The sequence below is a fragment of the Melopsittacus undulatus genome, chromosome 1 (genome assembly GCF_012275295.1).
Source record: "Melopsittacus undulatus isolate bMelUnd1 chromosome 1, bMelUnd1.mat.Z, whole genome shotgun sequence".
NCBI classification, from domain to species: Eukaryota; Metazoa; Chordata; class Aves; order Psittaciformes; family Psittaculidae; genus Melopsittacus; species Melopsittacus undulatus.
In genome coordinates, this window is record NC_047527.1 from 20,719,131 (window position 1) to 20,742,123 (window position 22,993).

At 37.2% G+C, this 22,993-nt stretch overlaps 1 protein-coding gene across 19 annotated transcripts in view; it reads right to left on the minus strand.

Moving 5' to 3' along the window:
* RIMS2 (regulating synaptic membrane exocytosis 2) overlaps positions 1–22,993 on the minus strand; it is a 443,898-nt gene that overhangs the window by 375,132 nt on the left and 45,773 nt on the right. For 6 of the 19 annotated variants that reach the window (XM_034065882.1, XM_034066015.1, XM_034065800.1 and 3 more), the window contains exons 2-3: positions 10,983–11,015; positions 10,501–10,587 (exon numbers count right to left, since the gene is read on the minus strand). The exons of the other annotated variants lie outside the window; for them this stretch is intronic. In XM_034065882.1, the coding sequence (XP_033921773.1) occupies positions 10,501–10,587; positions 10,983–11,015 (120 nt within the window). The remainder of the gene's footprint in view (positions 1–10,500; positions 10,588–10,982; positions 11,016–22,993) is intronic. 19 annotated transcript variants of the gene reach the window in all.

Sequence of the window (22,993 nt, forward strand, 5' to 3'; positions counted from 1 at the left end):
AACTGCTGGCCAGTTAACTATTTTTAGTTGTGTCTTTTTTCTCCTTGTAAGTTTTCTTTTTTAACATGAGATCCTCAATGAATTCTTCATTGTATCATACTACCTGATTTTTGTTTAAAGATTACTTTTTTCCTTACAAATCTGTGTATGTTTTATTATTAGAACAGATCAGTTGTATTCTAAGTTGAATATATATAACTTATATTTACCTGTCCATAAAATGTTTATCTTTGACTTCTGATAAAACTGAGTTCCACCATATTCATGATTACTATCCTGGCCTCATTAACACTCTGAATTATACAACCATAAATTTAATGCAAGAATGTCTTACTTATGAGGAAAAAATCTTAAATAAAAAAAATAAAAATCCAGGGCATCTTTACAAGTCAAGCAAACAAAATCTTACGGTGAAAATGGTAAATTTAGTAGTCTTAAAACAGTAAGAGCCATTATCAGTCATCAGAATCCCACAATGGAAGTTGATTAGATCCCTCACATTTATTATGTAGACAAAACAGTCTTCTAGTTAAGAAAGTATTTTGTGGATTTTTGTTTTACTTCAAAATAACTACAATCGCCCTGCTTCTTTTATTTATAATGCAAATTATACATTTATTTTTAGCTCATTTACACTCTGTTTTCTTTCCATCTTACTGCCTAAGAAAATTAACAAAGTAGAGTGCTAGACTTTTCATTACTGCAATTTCACAAGTGTACTGGCTACAAAACATAGAATCATAGAATCATAGAATAGTTAGGGTTGGAAAGGACCTTAAGATCATCTAGTTCCAACCCCCTGCCATGGGCAGGGACACCCCACACTAAACCATATCACCCAAGGCTTCATCCAGCCTGGCCTTGAATACTGCCAGGAATGGAGCATTCACAACTTCCCTGGGCAGCCCATTCCAGTGCCTCACCACCCTAACAGGAAAGATTTCTTCCTTATATCCAATCTAAACCTCTGCTGTTCAAGTTTCAACCCGTTACCCCTTGTCCTATCACTACAGTCCCTAATGAAGAGTCCCTTTTTATGTTGAGGACACCAGAACTGCACACAATACTCCAAGTGAGGTCTCACGAGAAGAGAGTAGAGGGGCAGGATCACCTCCTTCACAGAATCACAGAATCACAGAATCACAGAATCACAGAATCACAGAATCCCAAACCGGAAGGGACCTCAAAAAATCATCTAGTCCAACCCCCCTGCAAGAGCAGGGTAACCTAGAGTACATCACACAGGAACTTGTCCAGACGGGCCTTGAATATCTGCAACGTAGGAAACTCCACAACCCCCCTGGGCAACCTGTTCCAGTGCTCTGTCACTCTTACAGTAAAGAAGTTCTTCCTGATGTTAACGTGGAACCTCCTATGCTCCAGTTTACACCCATTGTCCCTTGTCCTACCACTGGATATCACTGAAAAAAGCCTAGCTCCATCATCCTGACACCCACCCTTTACATATTTGTAAACACTGATGAGGTCACCCCTCAGTCTCCTCCAAGCTAAAGAGACCCAGCTCCCTCAGCCTCTCCTCATAAGGGAGGTGTTCCACTCCCTTCATCATCTTTGTGGCTCTGCACTGGACTCTTTCAAGCAATTCCCTGTCCTTCTTGAACTGAGGGGCCCAGAACTGGACGCAATATTCCAGATGCGGCCTCACCAAGGCAGAGTAGAGGGGGAGGAGAACCTCTCTTGCCCTACTAACCACAGCCTTTCTAATGCACCCTAGTATGCCATTTGCCTTCTTGGCCACAAGGGCACATTGCTGGCTCATGGTCATCCTCCTGTCCACCAGGACCCCCAGGTCCCTTTCCCCTTCACTCCTTTCCAGCAGCTCAACCCCCAACCTGTACTGGTACATGGGGTTGTTCTTCCCCAGATGCAAGACTCTACACTTGCCCTTGTTGAATTTCATCAAGTTATTCCCCGCCCAACTCTCCAGCCTGTCCAGGTCTCTCTGAATGGCAACACAGCCTTCTGGTGTGTCAGCCACTCCTCCCAATTTAGTGTCATCAGCGAACTTGCTGAGGGTACACTCAGTTCCCTCATCCAGGTCATTGATGAAAATATTAAACAGCACTGGTCCCAGCACCGACCCCTGAGGGACTCCACTAGTCACAGACCTCCAGCTAGATTATGTGCCATTGACCACAACTCTCTGCCTTCTTCCTTTCAACCAGTTCTTGATCCACCTCACTACCTGATCATCAAGCCCACACTTCCTTAGCTTATCTATGAGGATGCTGTGGGAGACAGTATCAAATGTCTTACTGAAATCAAGAAAAACCACATCTACTGCTCTACCATCATCCCTCCACCTAGTTACTTCCTCATAGAAGGCTGTAAGGATGGTCAAACATGACTTCCCCCTCATAAAACCATGTTGGCTGTTCTTAATAACTCCCTCATCCTTGATATGCCTAGAGATGGAGTCAAGAATAAGTTGTTCCATCACCTTTGCAGGGACGGAGGTAAGGCTGACTGGTCTATAATTACCCAGGTCCTCCTTCTTGCCTTTCTTATAGACTGGTGTGACATTTGCCATCCTCCAATCCTCAGACACCTCTCCCGTTTCCCAGAACTTACCAAAGATGATGGAGAATGACCTAGCAATGACCTCCACCAGCTCCCTCAGCACCCGTGGGTGCATTCCATCCGGACCCATCGATTTATAGATGTCCAGATTGCATAGCTGATCCCTAAACCAATCCTCATCTACCAAAGCAAACTCCTCCATTGTCCTGACTCCTTCTGGGGCTGTAGGAATCTGGGTCCCTTGGGGAGAGTCTGCAGGAGTAAAGACAGAGGCAAAGAAAGCATTCAGCACCTCTGCCTTCTTTATATCCTCTGTCTCCAGGGCACCCACCTCATTCAGCAGTGTGCCTATATTGCCTCTTGTGTTAGTTTTATTTGTTATGTCTTTGAAGAAGCCCCTTCTATTGTCCTTAACACGACTAGCAAGATTAAGTTCCAAGGAGGCCTTAGCTGTCCTAATTGCCTCCCTACATCCTCTAACAACTGTCCTATATTCCTCCCAAGTGGCCAACCCCTCCTTCCATAATCCATAGATTCTCCTTTTCCACTTGAGTTTGCCCAGCAGCTCCTTGTTTAACCACGCTGGTCTCCTAGCTCCCTTACTGGATTTCCTACCCATTGGGACGCTCTGATCCTGAGTTTGGAAGAAGTGGTCCTTGAATGCTGACCAACTATCATGAGCTCCTTTACCACCTAGTACCCTTTCCCAGGAGACTTCCCTTAGCAGTTGATTGAACAGGCCAAAGTTGGCCCTTCGGAAATCCAGAACTGTGGCCTTGCTAGGTATTCTATTCCTCCCACACAGGATCCTAAACTCCACCATCTCATGGTCACTGCAGCCAAGGCTGGCATTGACCATCACCACTTCAACCAAACCCCCCTTGTTGGTGAGTATTAAATCTAGCAGAGCTCCTCTCCTTGTTGGTTTGTCCACCATTTGCATTAAGAAGTTATCATCAATGCACTGGAGGAACCTCCTACACTGTGAATGATTGGCTGTGTGAGTCTTCCAGCAAATATCAGGGTAGTTAAAATCCCCCTAAGGCATGTAGTTGCAAGGCTACTTCCAGTTGCCTGTAGAAAGCCTCATCAACTCCTTCGTCCTGATCAGGAGGTCTATAATAGACTCCCACAACTGTACCACCCGTACCAGCCTGTCCCTTAATTCGTACCCACAGACATTCCACTTTCTCCTCATCTGACCCCGGACAGAACTCAATACATTCTAGTCGCTCTCTCACATAAAGAGCAACTCCACCACCTCGCTTTGCTGACCTATCTTTCCTAAAAAGGACATAGCCACCCATGACCACATTCCAGTCATGTGAGCTGTCCCACCATGTCTCTGTAATTGCCCCTAGATCACAACCTTTAGACCGCACACGGCCCAGAAGACGCTCCCAGGGCAGCCACACAGCAGCAGCTCGAGCTGGGATGAGCCCCCGCAGACAGGCTTCACGCAGGCTGTCCCAAGGCTCACCAGCACAAGTGAGCCACAGCCGCAGCACCACAGGACAGCTGCCATCAGCATCATCCGGTGGCTCCAGAGCATGGCAAAGACGCAGCGCTTCAAGATCAACCGGGCCCGTGCAGGTGCGAGACTGCTCCCGCTCACAACGCCGGGTCCAAACTCCCAACAAGCGGCACAAAAGATGCCGTTAGAGCAGTCACACGCCAGCACCACGTGCAAAGAGGAGCACACGCAGACAGGCTGTGTCGCGGCTATCCCAGCGCTCCCCAGCACGTGCTAGCAGCTGCTGCAGCAGTGACAGGAGTCATCAGGGAACAGCAGCTCCAGAACTGACAGTCAGGAGGCTTTACAGCCACGCCACAGTTCCCTAGCACCAGACACTGGCACTGCAACAATCGGGCCATGCCACGGCTCCCCAGCATGCTCCCAGTTGAACTGTCACACCCAAACTGCCTACACACGGCCCAAAAGACAGCAGGGGAGAAGACAGCCGCCAGCACCACGTGGTGAAAGAAGCACCCACAGCCAGGCAGTGAAAGGCTGTCCCAGTGCTCATAAAATACCTGAGACCAGGAGCCCCAGAACCAACAGGCATTGGCCATTGGCAGCATCCTCTGACTCTGCAGCACTGGAAAGTGGCAGCAGCTCCATCCCCTCTAGGTCCGTGTGGGCGCGAGACAACTCCCACTTGCAACATCGGGCCCAAACTCCCAAAGCACAGCCTGGACACCTCAGTGGAACCAACCATGTTTCATCTCTGAGCGACCACTGTGATCCCCCTCTACCGGCACAATAAAGGTGGCCCTTCTTCTCTGGACTGGGAGATTCCAGGCTCCTTGGTTGGCTTCCTCCTCCTCTGCCTTTCTCAAGGGGCAGCATCAGTGATGGACTTGGCAGTCCTCTGGTAAAGGTTGGACTTGATCTTAAAGGTCTAGTTGACTCTACTGATTCTACTTGATTCTGTGATTCTGTTTCAGAAATATATTCATTCGAGTGTATTATTTTCAACAGGTTCTATTAAAAACAATACTGAACAGGAACTACACAGATTGCAAATAAATCTGACTACTGTATATAGTATAAATCTTACTAAATAATTGTTTATGTGTGCTTGCTATTACACTTGGGATAGCTTGAAGAAATTCAAAGCTATCTAATGGTTAGCAGACATATTGCTTACCCAGCAAATTTAGAATACAAAAATAATGATCCATTGATTTATGATATGCATTTGAGAAATGCCAATCTATTTTAAATAGGATTCATTAGAGAGTCTTATAAATGGAACAATTTATTTGAATTCAAACACTGACTAAAATATCCAATAATATGTCCTTAACAGATATTTCTAATTTTATGAAGAAAATCATGTACTGAATCTAAGTTATACTGCTCAAATGCTGAATCTGGGGACTAGTAAGACTGAACTGGCATCCTAAAGGAAAAAAAAAGGTTGTATGTATTGGATCCTACAACATATTCTGCTCTTTTTTACAACTTTATGTAGTTGTGCTTTAAAGGCGATGTGAAATAATGACACAGTCTTCTCTATAAATATCGTACCTGCTCTTTACAGTATACATATGCATATACTGAAAATTTTTCCAGTATGTCTAGAGGATTTTCTACCAACAGGACAGGACATGTTAACAAAACTATGTGTGTGGACACACAAACTTAGTATGTATTGATAAAATTCAGTATTACTTTACATTTCAAAGAGCAAAGAAATTAAAATGTAAAAAATCAAGCACTCTTGATTGATAATTTCTTTCCTTTATAGTTTTTTATGGAAATCAATTGGAAAAAATATATATATATTTCTTTTACAGGCGAAGACATTTTACTGAAAATTTTTAAGTTTGCCAAAGTGTTCTACCAATAGAAAAAAATAATTCAGTTTACATAAAAATATGCAGCAGTTTTACTAAGTATCATTTTACAGTAATTTCAGTCTTCATTTGCCTATAATGACAACATAGCTTCCAGAAAAATATATAAATATACAGCATGGTATTGCATGGCATGGCACAGAATAGAGTACAAAAGATTAGATTAGGACAGGATAGGATGGATTAGACTAGGCTAGACTAGACTGAAATGGAATGGAATAAAAGTGGTTAAGGTTGGAAAGGACCTTAATATCTATTTATTAACAAGGTACTTCTTTCAGGAGTAAAATTCCCCCATGTTGTGCTAAGCAATGTCCATTTTTTAACCTCGCCTAGAATTAGCCTAGTGAATGTACTAAGAGGCAATTAAATATTTTAATCTATTTATTTTAAAATATTTTAGGTAGAAAAGGCATTTCATAGTCATCTTACAGTTCTTCCAGCCTCAACATCAACTAAATTGTTCATGGAAAAAGTAAAAAAAAAAACACCATCTTTTCAATATCTGGGTATCTTTAAGCAGCAAACATGAGAAAGTTTCTTTCCTAAGCCACTGTATAAAATTACTAAGTTCTCACATCTTGCATACTGTGAGAGATGCTTGTCACCCTTAGCTCAAAAAGTCTAATAGAATTTTTAAAAGGAGACAACATAGACGAACAGAAGCACAGACTGCCCTTCACAGGAGAAATTCTGATTCTTCAGCTTAAAAAGATGATTGTATTAAACATAACAGGCTGTTTGGAATATAATAGAAATCTGTAAAGACTAAGCATAGTACAGACATGGAGTATAAGGAATTACACAACACTAGACTAGGACTCCCCAGTAAGCATGTTTAAACCAAACAACTTTTCTATACATCAGATAATTAAATTGTGGAATTCATTTGCACCAAGTTCTGAAGACAAAAATATAAATGGGTTTACAATGGCACTGAAAATACTTATGGGAGATAGATTCATAATGTTCATTAAAAAAAGACATCAATCTGCATGCAGCCTTTACCTGAGGAATCCATTAAAATACCTGAAGTGGCTATATAAGAATTATCCTATACATGTCCTCCTCCTCATGTGCATTTTTAAATACCCATTGCTGGGCACTGTCAATACACAGTATTAGACTAGATGAATCTTTAGTGCCTCCTAGCATAGGATTCCTTTATTTTGATTGGAGCTTAATACCATTACATAATGTTCCAAGATTCATACAAGTCAAACCCTTAGGCAGAAGGAACACCACCAAATCCCAAAGAGGAACAATCTGAATATATCTTTTACAAAATATATGCCATATGAATCTGAAGAAATAAAAATTGGCAGGGGAATTGCTGAGCATCAAGAACAGTTGCTTCAGGGGGCAGCTAAGGATTTCTACTCTGTAAGGATGACAACATGGAAATTTCTTAAACACTGCAGATAAAACTCACGATGGAGTACACAGGAGCTGGAGATGTAAGTATTCTTCATCAAAGAAGACCAGATCTGCAAGACCATTCTCAATAATCTTTGGGAGAGATGCCTGATGACTGGAGGAAAGCAAATGTCCCTCCCACATTGAAGAAAGGTAAGAAGGATTGACTGAGCACCAACATGTGTACTGCTAGTCAGGAGAAGTTGTGGAGTCTCCATCCCTGGAGATATTACATAGCCATCTGGACATGGTCCTGGACAACTGGTTATAAGTGACTCAGCTTGACCCAGCTTGACCCAGGGGGGTTGGACAAGATGATCTCCAGAGGTTACTTCAAAAGGCAACCATTCTGTGATTTTGTGATACAGAATCCATGTCCCAGGGTGCCAGACTAATCCTGCCTTTGCCCATAAGGACGTGGTCAGCGATTCTTCAAAAATACTTTCACCAGAACAAAATTGAAATTTGTAAGATGATACCTTATGTTTTCAACCACCACTATGATTCCTTCTCTGCCTTCTCCCACCACATTTTGTCCTTCACAGATTAACTCTAAGTAAGTTATTTTCATCAGCCAAATTGGGCTGAAATCCTTTACAGACTCAGATACCGATAGTGATTTCAAATGGAAATGCCCCAGTATATATGGATAGTGGTAATAATTCCTTCAGACATAGAGTTTCACACTGCTCACAGTGTCCCATAATATTTCCAGGTGCAACACTTTTCAGCAAGCCATTAAAGCCAAACAACTAAATAAAGAGGTTAGCATTTCTGATCAGTTCTCTCCTTCAATGTCTACAATAATAAAAAAATTAATCATGTTCATTAATAAATTAATCAAAAATTACTAAATAAATTAATGAAGTTATCACAAATAAACAGTGCTTGAAGACACTTTAAAAAATCATTTGTCCCAGCACAGGAAAAGCTACACTCGTGTATGTTCTAACCGATACTTGTTAAACTGCTCCTAAAGGTCTTCACTAATATAGCTTCCACGCTAGCCCTAGGCAAACTGTACAAGCATTTTAAGTTTTCCCTACCTAGCTGAATCCTCCCTGATGCAACTTACCTTCCTCCATGCCCCTGGTGTTTCATCACCAGAGGCATGGAGAAGATATTGTAACTTTTCATTTTTCAGTAACTCTTCTGCATAATTAAAGATTTGCCCATCTCCTTCATCCCCTGGGATTTTCTCTTCAAGAGGCTAAATCACCTCATACATTTCAATCTTTCCTTATACATGCCACATTTCTTAGGCATCTGTTTATTCATTCTTATTACTCCCCACTGAATTTCAACTGCTCCACATCATTTTTGAAGGATGCTGTTCAAAAAAGGGCACACTATTCCAGGTGGGACCTTATCAAAGTTTAGCAGGATGAGAACTTCTTCATGGCACTTTCAGTCTAGTGCCTATACATTCCAGTGTGGTATTTATATCCTTCACGATGTTGACTCCTGCTCAACTTACATACTATTATGGCTCCCAGAATCTCTGCCAAAAACTTCTACCTACACCATTTTTCTCTACCCTGTCTTAACCATATAAACTATCCCTACAGAATTTCATCACCTGGCATTTATTCTTTTGAATGGTATCATAATATCATAACCATAGCTTGATTTTTCAGCATAATTTTGGAATACAATCCTGCTATTAGATGTTATACTTCTCCCAGCCTTGTGCCATCTGTAAATTCAAGGAGTATACACCCAGATTCATTTCTTAATGATTTAAAAAAAAAATTGAATGAAGGTAGTTCCCTAAGAGATCACTGTTCAAAAAAATCCTTCCACAATAAGAGTAACTATTTATAAATACTTTTGAGCAACTATGACTCAACTGTATATACTGAATATATATTATTTGCAGTTTCTTCAAAGCCATATGCTTTATATGTACACCACTGGTAAGCAGAACAAACTGCTGTGTTAAGGAAACTGGGAATACAAAGGAGGTACCGAGGTGTTGTGAACAAAATGTAATATTGCCAATATCTAATGATAACCGATAAATAAAAACCTCACTATTAATATTATATGCATTTATATAGGAATTTAAGTCAGAATAACAGAAACAGAGCTCTTAATAATATATTTACAGAATATAAAATTTATGGCCTATATTTCCATTTAATTTGGTGAAAATTTCACAATGTATTCTCAAAAATAACACAGCTGTCATATCCTGCAAGTATGAAACTCCACTTAAACATACAGATTTGAAAATAAACTAAAACTGATTCTGTCTGGAACATAATAACAAGTTATATACATGTTTTAAACAAGTTATGCATGGGTTCAAAAGCAAACATTTCTTTTAGCATGTGAATTTACAAGGCATTCCCCTTTAGAAGAAAGACAGCAACTTAACTATTTAAAGCTTAAATAACATCAGAAGTCACATTTTAAAAATTTGAAAATTTAGAATAATAAATATTATTTAGTTTCTCTTTAAGAAAAAGAGTATTTTCAGCTCCATAGTTTAAATTCTCCTCAAAGACTGAATGTCCTAGCTTTGCCAGTTTCTGTTATACTTTCAAACAGCAAGAAAAGCAAATATTTCACAAGGTTCCCATACTGGCTTAGCACTGTAAAAGGTCCATGGATGAAATACTGACCCCATCAAAGTCCGAATTTCCTCAGCTTTGACAGGCCCAAGATTTCACCTTTTATCTGCTAAAGTTTTGAAACTTTACAGATATTTTACAAGCAAGAAAAAATTAAAAAACATTTTCCTGGTCCTTAAAACGTTCTTCATACATATTATGTAGATTTGTATAGCATTCTATGCATAACCAATATCACAAATACCATGCACGTGCATAGACATGCTATATATAACACATGTCTGATCATTCCCGCTCCTCATGCAGAGAAAATGCATCCCTTCACTGGGAGTTTCATGTATGGAACATTTGCAGAAAAAGGCAAATGTAGCAGTAGGAACTCCTTAGTTTGTATTCTAACATAATAATTTGAGTTACTGATATGGCAACTACAACCTGATTTTCAGTTTTCCCTTTGGAAATGAGGGGTCGGAAAGCAAATGGTGTCAGCTTGTAAAATGCCCTCAGCAGGATGTTCTACATGGGCAATTATTTTAAACATACTCTCCAGTACGTTTTAATGCTATACAAACATTACTTAGTCTAACAAGAGCAGCTTACTTACGTCTGGGGCTCCTTTGCATTTTGCTGTTTTTGCTGTGGTTGAAGAACGTTATTTACCAGCTCAGTGATCCCACTAAAGGGAAACCACCTGTTTAAATAAGCAAATAATGTGACTGAATAACCAATAAAACCACACTAGTTTAAATGTTTTCTTATCCAACTTTAATAGAAATATATAGGCAGAAAAGCTAGAGCCAATGGGAATGCTAGCTACAATACTAAATCAGCCACTAGGGATGTAAAGGAAATAGTTTTACAATTCACCAGTTCACAAGCAGGCAGAAAGTACCTACATCCAGCTAACACATGGATGAAGTAAGAAGCTGCAGGTAGCTTACTTACAAGCCAGTCAGGAAGCAGATGACAAACTAACTGCAGCCTATCAGGTATTAGTGAAAGCTAATACCAACAAAGGTGCAGGAAGCAGAACATGGCAAAGGTAGAAAAGTCAAGCCTATTGCATCTTTAAGATATTTTACTTACTGTGTCAGCTGTGGTTTTTGCTCTTCTTTGACCCTAAAAAGATAAGTTTGCACAACTGAGTGCAACGTTGTAAAACAACTACTCTGAAGTCCTATAATCTGCATCATACGGGCAGAAGAAAGTTCTTACTTTGAGCTAAAAGGATTTCCTTAAATACCTGTTGTATATTTATATTAAGTGGCATTCTGTGCTTATATCTATTTAGAATTAAATATGGGGAATGCCAAGTATCGAAAACATTTACTTATAAAATTATATCAGTAATATTCTATAACCAGTTTCCAGTTCTTCAGATAGAATATCATGTTAGAATATTTCCAGCAGTACATTCAGCCAAAAATGCAATGGAAGGTGCTTTGATTTTTTTTATTTCTATTTACAACCTACGATAATTCAATGTGAATTTATAACATGTAACATGTCATTTAAAATGTGATATCCTAATAGATAAAAAGAAAATCCACAATATATGTATTAAATTACGATGATGTCAGGGCACACACAATGTAACTCTAAAAACTATGGAAGGAAAACTAAGGAATTTTACTCTTGAGTAATTTACTAAGACTTACTAAAAGAAATAACTAGCTAATACATACAGTAGGTCTTTATAGTACTCATTCATATTTATTCATTGTCTTTAGGCAAATGCCCTACCTGTGAGCAAGCCAATGTTCTATGTGATTCCTCTCAACCAAACCCACAAATGCAGGCATACACACAAAGGAATATTTGCATCTTTTAATTGCAGATATTGGTCTTAAAAATAAAGTTAGGGTCTAGCTTCCCTATGTATTTAAAAACCCAAAAAGGTCCTTAAATAGCCATTCTGAATGTCTCTATGAAGAATATTCTCCTACCTAACTAAAAAGGGTGTGCAGGCTCTTATATAAATGAATGATTAACGTTGGACAGAAAATTATAGCTAACCAAAATAACTCCTTCACCATATGATAGCCCAGTGAATACCTCTATAACCAGGGGTCAGTGACTACACAAGAACTAAATGAGTGAACACACTCAGAAGTTTCCAAAACTGACTAGAGAAAGGGAAAACTTAACACGCAGCACACAGCAAAATGTCTTCTAGCATGGTTTTGCCTCTTCAGCACTTTAGAAATCTATACACAAAAGCACTTTAGAAATCTATATTCCAAGAAATGTTCCAGTAAAAAAAAATAAACAAAAAAGAAAACCAACACTCAAAAACCCAAGCAGATATATTCCAAAATAAAGAAATATAAAAATAAAAACTTCTACTACAGTCGCAATTCTACTTCTTAATCATAATATTATGTTTAACCAAGATTTCAACACGTGCATTTCAAAGGGAGAAGAACAGAAGGGGCAGGGAATCAAAGCATTTCCATGCTTTTTTCACTTGCCAGCTTAGGACATTTAATTCAAATCCCCCAACATTAAGAGCCTAAAAGCTCTATACAGTCAACTGAGAGAAGGAAACACTCCCAGACAATGATTCAGAGCTCCTAAATTGCATGCTAGACAGCATAAATATCACTTCCCTGGCAACTGGACAAAGAAAACTGAATATGCAGTTAATGCTTATATTCCTCTTCGTACACGACTTGCAAACGTATTTATTGTACACTTTTAAAGCTTTTATTCATTATGATTTTTTCTATTGAACTAAATTAATGAAATCTGAGCACTTCACATAAACAGATTACAATCAACATCCTTCCTTTCTATAGCAACCATGGTCAAATTTTTTTCAAATGCGGAACTGACATCAAAATACAGTAAGATCAAAACTGCAACACAGCACATTACTTCTGAGTGTGTTGTTTGAAATCTTTGTGCTTTTTTCAAGGGGATCTAGCATCTCTACCAATAATACATGTTCAGTAACTTCCATTCCAGCTGCAAGCCCTTGGTATCTCTAAAAATCTTACAGCAGATTTTTAGTTTAGCAGCATTAAATGAAAAACATTGTCCATTTGCAGACATTTTCAAAACCCACTTTTATAATTATTTTTCTAGCATTTTGTAGACTGTTTTCTAAGTTCGGACATAATTTGACTCTCCAATTCAAAATATATCTCCTATGAAATAATCTTTTCTCTTACAATTTTGTCTCATCCACTGTACACTGTCCAACACTGCAGTTATGTGAGGACAACAGCTTCCATTATTACATAACTGTGACGCATTCCTTGAGCACTCTCTATACATTTTTCAGTCCCTGGATTAGGCAATAATAGCCATGGAGGGCAAGATACAATTTGAAAAGAAATTATGAAAAAAATCTATTGAAAAAATAGATTTGACCATATGAAATTAAACTAATACTGACCTTGTAGATCAACAGGCCTGAACCCTTCAAGTGTACAGCACAGATATTTATCTTTCAAGGTCAGAGGACAGAGATTCTAGATATATATCAGCAAGCCACAGGTTAATGTCTGCTACTCTTTTTCCAAAAGACTTTTCAATAAGGTGAGATCAGGAGTAGAAGTGGTAGTAACTGACAGAAATAATGATATATTAGATGAAATACACAAAATGTGGTTTTAACACAGTTGTGGTTTAAATACCTTTTTCTAGACAGAAAGGCCTGAAGAAACTTTACATTCTTAAACCCTGCCTTATACACATATAGTTTTATTTTCTTTGGTTACAAAAACCACTTTGTATTTTATTAGATTGTATACTCCTGTTGACATGCATTGCTTTCTCCCATTCTTTCAAAAATCAGCAAATAATTGCTTAAAAGAAGTGAACTGACAGGTCAAAGAAAAAACCCAAACACCCATTTACTCAACAGACCAACTGAAAAACCCCAAGCAGCATGTCCATAAATCTGCTTCTTCCAGATTACGTCTTCCTTTTACCTTCCCATAACTTTTCAAACTTATCCTCTCAGAACTCTTCCAAGAACAATGCCAGTTCTAGTTATTCACTAGAAACACTTTCCAATTGATACTAGCTTGCTAAAATCACCAACAGGCTGCAGATAATGTATCTGATTAGCAGTGACTGGGACAGTGCTGTATAGCAGTGTAGAATATTAAATATTACCTATTTTCAATTTTCATTATTTCTGTCACTATAAGAATTCATTCAACAATTTGCACAAGCACTAAATAAATTCTAAAATGTTAGAAGAATCTAAAGCTTTTATCACACTTCTCTTTGCACAGATCATAATTCTGTGTACTGCTTCACTTGAGAACAAGCCCGGATTTGTCTACTTGTCAACAATAAAGAATTTTTACACCTTGCACTTTGTCATCTGGAACCTCTGCCATTTGAAACACTCACAGAACCATTTCTTGCATTCCTCTGCAAGCCTACACAGTTCAAGTGCCATTCCCTTTTGATCTTTTCCAGGAGTGAGTATCATTAGGTTAGATCTCAAGTCTCAGTGAACACTTTCTGATGTTAGATCCTCTCCTTGTACTAAACATTTCCTCAAAGATTATGGCTAGCCCCACTGTCACAGAGCATGAATAGAACAGAACACAATAGGACAGAAGAGGGAACAGAACAAGTAAAACAGAAGCAGGAAAATTATTCTTAGCCCTTTAAACTCCTAATACTAATACTTTTGTATCCTTCAATTGACTGCCATAAGCAAAAGTTCCTTTCTAAAATCTACTACACCAAAACCGTAAGGCATTCTTCCCAAAAGATGCACTGGTCACAAGTAAAGCAGGAAGCACTGTCACCAGACCTCTACTTTTATATCCTTGGATGCATAGCCACAAAATTATGGGGGGCAGAACTGAGGTGTCTCAGTCTATGAAAATGAGCTGTAAAGCACACTACTCACTTCCTAGATGTCTGAAATGAAACAGGTATCTAGCTCTTCTCCAGTGAAGCTTGAGGAAATCCAGGTTTTTAGAATCAGCCATCCTTGGCATGGATAAACATCTCAGTATATATTCAAACCCAACACTCTCAAGATTCACAACTTTGCCACCCATGGACCTACAGGCACAAAATCTTATCTGCAGGAGTAGTCTGGATGTACCTAACATCTCCTAGAAACACTGAGCTGAACATAAAGCATGTAACAGCCCAAGGCACTATCATTTAAAAATGTTAAAGGTCAGTAGTCACAGCCGTTTCCAGGTCACTTTCTATGCTTTCCTTATCTCCTAACCACTTCAGTTAGGTGATGAGAAGAGGACAGACTACAATGGAAGTTTTTTCTAGCGCTTTTGTTGAAGCTGAGAAGATTGGAAATACAAATCTTTTGTCTGGGATCCTGATTTCCCTCATCCATGAACAAAAACATCTAAACATCTATTCGTTATTACAATTAATGTTGTAATTGATGTTGCTGGTATCAATTTATCACAGTTGTTCATGCTCCTACAGTAGTTTTTTTTTTAAATATATTGCCTAGAAAGTCCATAGAGTCAAACACCTGTATGAAATTTTAAGTTTAAAGAACATAGGGCCTGATGGCCGAAAACGAAAAGTAGAATATATGTGCAGAAGTCTCAATGAGCAATGTTTGTTACATTACACTTGATCATGGATTAAGTTGAGATTAAATATTAACATGCAGAACTATCTGGTTTTCCTAAAGCAAATCATACAGGAACAATAAGGGGTAGTCTCAGATCTATAAAAAGAATTTTCACATTTTGTTTTCTCTATTGTACAGGTACAATACTGACACTGGCCTTCAGCAGGGTCACAGTAAAGAAGAAAACAGTTGAGAGAAGACCTTAGCAAATTATTTTGTCTCAAATACAGATTTCTAGATACACACATTAAAAAAACATCTGTAGAGCTGCTACCTTTCAAATAAAAACAACAGCATGAATGCTAACTACTTGACACCCACATATATCATAAAGTGAATTAAACTGACTACTAATCTTAGAAGTTCCATTTGTTCTTACTTGCATTCCAGACCGCACTAACCCAGATGACAGTACAGAGCCAGCAGCTCTCTCAAGAGTCAAGATGTCAACACACAGTATTTGAGGGGAAGTGTTCTCTCTCCATCTTCAGTGTATGCCTCAAATTATTAGCAGATTTGAACTATTGCAAAATTATTTGATAATGGGCAAATGTCTTCTCAATGCAAACCTAGTGAAAAAGACTGAAGACAAAACTATATATTCAGTGTACAGACTTTAAGTTCAGTAGTGTTACTTCTTTCACAGAAGTCTAAAATGGAGATACTACTAATTCATGGGACTACTGTGACTACACCATGCTACATATTATTCTGAAAAGTAAAAAGGATTCTGCAGAAGTCAAGTCCTGTAAATAATAAGAAGAGTATCTCTGTGTTTGTGACGCTTGTGATAGCTGCTATTAAAGTAAAAAATCTTATGAAAAGTCTGTTACTAACTAACAAATGCCTATCAAGGTGATATTTTTAAAGCCATCCTTTGCAAACTAATGCTTCCATCACCTGACCGAAGAAGATCTAACCCATCTGACAAGCAGAGACACCTACACCCTTTAGGGCACACCATTGAAAATTAAAGACATACCAACAAACATTCATAAGCAGATCAAGTAAAATCAATTTAAATTACCTAATATGCTAAATTGTGTGGGTATCCAACACACACTAGATCACCACATTTGTTCATGTTTTGTAGTTATACATGCTGCTTACCAAATGTTTGTCAAAGTCTGTAAAAACTTCAGGTTATAGATAAATTCTTGCCATACTCCCAAATGAGTTGATAGTTAGAAATGGGATGTTTTTTATCGAAGACTTCAGGCAAACAAGTCTTAACTTGCATCAATTTTGACACTAATACTTTAGAAAATACATACTAAAATATGGTCTACTGCAGCTAAAATCATAGTGCTCAACTACAGTGCTTAGACATTTTAAAACATAGTGCTCAAAGCCCTGTACTTTCTACTCTAAAACTGAGGAGACCAGCAGTTATTTCGATTCAGAGCCAGCACAATAAATCAGAATGTTTACCTTAGTATATGAACTCTTCAGGGCAAAAATGTTTCCTATTATTTGTTTCTGGAGTAAGAGATAGAGACACTGTTCTATGAATCAAAGCTCCCACACTTCTTACACATTTCCTGCATTAGACAGACTTCTTCCTTTCTGTTATGGTGTTGATAATAAAACCATGAAATCAAAATCACAAATCAGCACATGAGAAAATGATTGTTGTACAACTATAATAACAAATGAGTACTACACTGAATGGTAGCCATTATGCTATGTGCAGTTACAATAATTAATTCATGGATCAATGCTCTCTTTTGAAGGTTATCCAAAATTGCAAGCAGGAGGCCTCAACCAGGGAGATGATACTAAAAGGTCAATTTTAAAAATCTAGTGACTATCCAAACCTACCACACAGGTTAAAATGGGGTACTGTGGCTTTTTCCTATATTTAGGGAAAAAAAAAAAAAGAGTATTTTGGTTATCACAGAGTAAGTGAGAATTTGCAACCATCAGCATTATAATTCGTTGCCATGTGGTATATGCCAGCTACTTCCCACTTGGGTATCTTGTGTCTACTGAGGGAACAAGGCATATACAAAAAAACAGAAAAACAAAAATTACAAAGCAGTAATTAGTAGAAAGTCTTGGATCAAGCAAAGTTATCAAAGAGGGACAATAAAAATAGCCAGAAGACAGTAACATTATTCATCCTGTATAAACAATATTAACAAACGAAAATATATTCACTGAAGAAGTGTCTTCCAATCTTAAAAGTTCCAGAAGCTTTTTTCAGGCTCTCACACTACTAACTTTCTTGAATTAGGAGTTTCACCAGTTACATCTTCTCTGGGTAAACAGGTCATTATTTGCTAGTCGTTCATCTCTGACACTATATATAATTGCTGCAAGATAAGACCAGCTAGCTCACAGTGTAAAGTTAACAATCAGCCTATGCTAGAAAGGCAGTAAGAGAAAAACAAAGGTCCAGTCAATGCATATAAAGGCTGTCAAGGGCAGCAGTTAAAAAAAGCAAGCAAGTTTTAAGGAGTCCTTGAGCTTTAGCAAATAATTCTTTAATAGAAGTTTACCTATTCAGTTTCTATTGGTTCATTCAAAGTGCAGGTATTATTACATAATTAATTAGAATGAATTTTCAAATCCAGTAAATACCTCCTTGAATTGCATCAGTTTGTTTTGTTGGTACACACCTTTCTGGATTAAAAAAAAGAAAACAAAAAACCAAAAAAGGCTATGTTTCCACAAGTACCCACTTTCTTCTCTTTACGAAGCTACATTGTGAGACAAAAGTTTACTCATTCATCATCTGTCCTGCAGTGTATTTCATCACACTGATGTCTCTCACACGATCTAAAAAGCACTCGTTTCTCTATAATCTCAGTGTTTGTATTACACGCAGGTGGAAAAGCCATACATGGGAGCCTGACACTTCTTCAAGGCTCCACATAAGCAGTGATTGCCTTCACACACAGTGTTCAAGGTGTCCTAAACTATGTTAACAAATGTTAGCTGCTTAAGCTTTAAAAAAATATATATGTAAATTCATTAAAAATAATTTAAAAAATAAAAAAAAAGAAAAAGAGTTTTATTTGAGTTTAATTTTTTCTCTCCAATTTAATGTGACTTTCCTATCCTGCAGATGTGTGGATATTTCAGGTAGGTGATTTGGGACAAAACAAGAATATTCAACCTAAAAGAGCAGGAGTCAAATTAAAAAAAAAATAATACTGGACTTCATTTTCAAAGAAGGGACACAAGCAAAATTGTCAAATTTTCATGTAAGATTTGTTACTAACTGCAATTCTGTGTAGTCATGAGAACCCCACACCAACTCCCAAGTGAGATTTGGGTTGAAAAATGTTTGAGTTACATATACAACTACAAACCATTCCCTTAACAGAGACTAATTTTTGACAGCTAGAATTCATTTGAATGTATCTATTTTTAAATAAAATTGAAAGAAATTCTATCTTTTACTCCATTACTGTTGTTAGATTTAATTTAGCCAAATACTCTAAAAAACAGGTTTTGCCACAGGAGTCAGGTTTAGGGGGTTTTTTGCTGCTTCAACAGTAGATGGCATTCCAAGCATCTCCTGCAGAAAATGCTTTCCTAGATGTATGTACTGTCACCAGCTGCTGCAGTGAAATATGCAACCCTGGGCGCAGATGCTAGAAGGTGAATTAAATAAAATTAATTTTAACTCTGCAATTAATTAGAAATGCATTAGTAATTACTTTGGTCTTGGTATGTTATTTTGCCTTTTAATAAGGATTTTGTAACATTGTTCGATATAGTATAGTCACCATGTGTAATTCATATACACTAAAGAGCTTAACAACTACATCACAGATATTAAATTAGTATTTCTCAGACTGTCGCATTTAATTGTGTGCAACGGACTCAGATTTCTTCCAGAGTGCAGGCAATCCTAGAGAAGGATTGCTTGCAGATGAAATAACAGGAACAGAAGTAACTAATATCATGAACTTGTTCTTATTCTCAGCCTCTTCAAAATCAGCCTTACAGAGAGCTACTTTGCAAGGCAGAATAATGTCCTAGATCATGAAGCTCTGAATGACTGCCCTATAATAAACAGTAGTACTGGCAGTACAAGTACTTCCATCAGTAAGGCCAGCTTACCAAATGCAAAATATGTACAAGATCCTTGCAAAACAGAAACATAATACAGCTTCTGCTATGAAAACAAGATTAGAAACTAACATTTCAACAGGAAATTAAAAACCGGGAGAAGAAAAATAAATGAGAACTACAATAGCAATGCAGAGTCTGTTGGTCCATACAAATTTTGTGACAATACTTTCAAACAGATTTTTTTAATCTAGGATAGTGTTATTCCTACTGGCACAAACTTTACTGTGCCATCTTCTTGGTGAAGAACAGAAAATTTAATTACACATATCATAGGTTTGGCCATGTTTAACTTTCAGTTCATCAAGAGATCATTCATTTTTGCTGATTAGCTGTTGCTATTCACAAAAAAATCTTGAGAAGTGAAAATTATATCATATTAAGGAAAACTTTCAAAGTACTTTCTGAGGAAATAATTCCAATATTCTTAAGGCCTTCTGTTATGAAAATAAAATGTAAAAAAACTATTTTTTTCTGAGACTACAATTAATTGAATAAAAATATCAATGCAACACTTTTAACATACTTTTAACTCCCTGTCTATTTTCCAGAATTTATTACTTCATATCTGGGAAATCACTGGAAATTACTGTGATATAATCTCATATATCTGTGATATAATCTCTCTATTTACATAAGATAAATGAGGTAAATACAATGCCCAGCTTACATGGTACTGTAAGAAAGCACAACTGGTTTTCTTTAGAAACAGATGTGGTCTGGTGATTCATTTGATGCGTGGAAGAGCCAGAATTATAAACACAATAAACTGTCTGCATAACTAGTTATAGTAACACAGTTCACAATAGTGGAAATGCTCTTTTCCATAGGTTTTATAATCAATGTTCCACGAAGAAATAGAAGATACCAGTATACTGTTTTACAGAAGTTCTCTATTTTGGTTTCCCCTAATCAGTACTCTGTTGGCATTTGTTGCTATTTGCATATTTATTTTCAAATGAGTCAAAGTTAGCTAATACTTGAAACTTACCAAATTTTTCTAGACTTTTTATGCTTATTTTTCTGAGTCCCCTCGCCTTGTACTCTTTGCTGTATGAATAACGTTCTCCTAACCTGAGGGGTTGATTTAAATTGATAACTTTTTGGAAATTTTTATTTCTTATGTTGTACAAATGTATTTACAAGTACCAAGTAAAGTGATTCTAATGCTTTATTATAGACGCAAATTAAGCTGGAGTATTGTAATCATTCACAATTATTTTATCTATTGACCAGACACTAGGATGAGGAGATGAATATAATCCAATGTTATAAACATAGCCAGATTTGAAATTACTGAGAAATCTGCCTGCATTCTACTCTCTCTATGGTTAGTTTCAACTTTCAAGGTTTTAAAACTGATGTTCAAAGAACACTTACTTTAATGAAAAAAAAAGCTTTTGCTGACAAACTTTTGCAGAACACATTAGTGAGATTAATCTTTAACAATTTGGATTTTTTGGCCCAAAATTAAAAATCTTTCAAATAGCTTCCGTATCACAAATTGCACACTAGGCAGAAGCTCAAAAGCATTTAAATGATCTACTCTAAAAATTAATAAAATTATTTATTTCAAACTGAGGTGTGAGGACCTCTGATCAGAACTCCTTAGCCCCTCCAAATTATCTTGTTTTGGCTGAGAAGAGTAATAGTTTTGAAAGCTAAAACTACATCATTTTTATTCATTTCATTAACTCCTTCCACATATAAACCTCTGCAGTGGCCTGCAGCTGGATCAGAGACATTTCCTAATTGAGTTAGTTGTGCTTTTACTCAGCCTACTAAAATCTTGCCATACCAATGTGTAGCACTTGAGAAGTGTGATGTTTTTGGTCCATTAGATCTGATATTCCAGTGTGCAACAGAAGTTCATGAATCAGGGTGTACTAAAGTTCAAGGCTGTAGTGACATCGTATACTTATTTTCTTTTTGGGTGTTAATTTCCTTCAGTGTTTTTTTATAGGTTATGCAGCAAACTGGTTTAATAACCAGCGAAAAAGATCTTAAATTTATTTTCTCTCTTCACCATAGAATGCAGAATGAAATGCGGATCTTATCTGTGTAACTTATTCCTATTGTTTAATGAAAGTAAAACATCTACTGTCTAAACAGGGTCCAGAAAAGAACTCTGGAATGCAAAAATAAAAGATCATTACGAAACAAAAATTTTATCACTATTTAGCAAATTCTGTGTTTATTTACATTCCTTTAACTGGATTTCATAGAAAAACTACTCACACATGTGTAAGTATTCCTCTGAACAAACCACCTAACTTCTGAGATCTTACATAGATTATAGTCTTAATAAATAGAGGTTGTTCAGACTTTAAGTTTCATTCTTCTGGTTAAAAAATGCATCACAATGGTTCTGAAACTTGTACAGAAATTTCTGTAAAAATCACAATTCTTTCTCAGAAGTGGTGAAAATTTTTGACCATGTAATTACTTTTAACATAGATTTTTTAAAAAATATAAATAAAGTATAACTGTAAGTCTTACATTTTTCTGTCTGGCCTTACTTCTATTTTTTCCTTATATTAACTTTCTAATCTAGAAAATCTTCCAACAACCAGAGGCAAAATCAAGTGTCTAGGCTGGTAGTATTTAAACATTTTCACCAAAAAACATTGAAAATTTTAAGTGTACAATTAAACAACATAATCTAACTAAACTACAGTATTCTCACAAAAATTACATTTAAACATTGACTCAGGACCTACGCTCACTGAAAAGTTGTCATGTCCCTTGCATGACATTATAGAGAAGAATCTGAATTTTGCCCCTTTGCTTTCTGTTTCCTTGGAATACACTTAGGGATCAATTAAGAACCAAGAACCCTCTCCCTGACATACATTGTATCTGGAATGATCACTACATCTTTGTAAGAGTGATCAGATTTGGATTTCAAAAACTTAGGATTGGCCATAAGAAGTGTAGAAGGAAGGCAGGGGGAGAAAAAATCAACTTCAGTCCTCTCAGCTCTCACATTCTTCCTTCAGCAAAACTGCACCTCTACTAGAGGCATAAATGGAATGCTATCTATAGAAATACCTTTGTGAACATCATTGTTCATAAACACACGTTATTCAAACTCCTCTGTGAAAAGAAGTTCTAAATGTTTAATAATGGAACTCTGAATCACAGCTCTGGCTGATCACTTAACTCCCAAGTCTTTACTGTAATGCAGACACTCCTTGTTCTCATTTCCAGCTAATTACAAGCATTCATTCATGTCTGTTTGCAATTAGGGTGCATTTAAAATGAATAGAACTGCCATTCATGGAGACACTATATATAAATGAAAATTAGTAAACACAAAGTGACATCAAAACCTGCCCTGGCATTTTTAGGAATATGTTCTACAAGATGGTATTAAATCCTTCCTCAAGATATGTTACCTTTTGCCACTTTTCTGCCCACAGAACCTGAT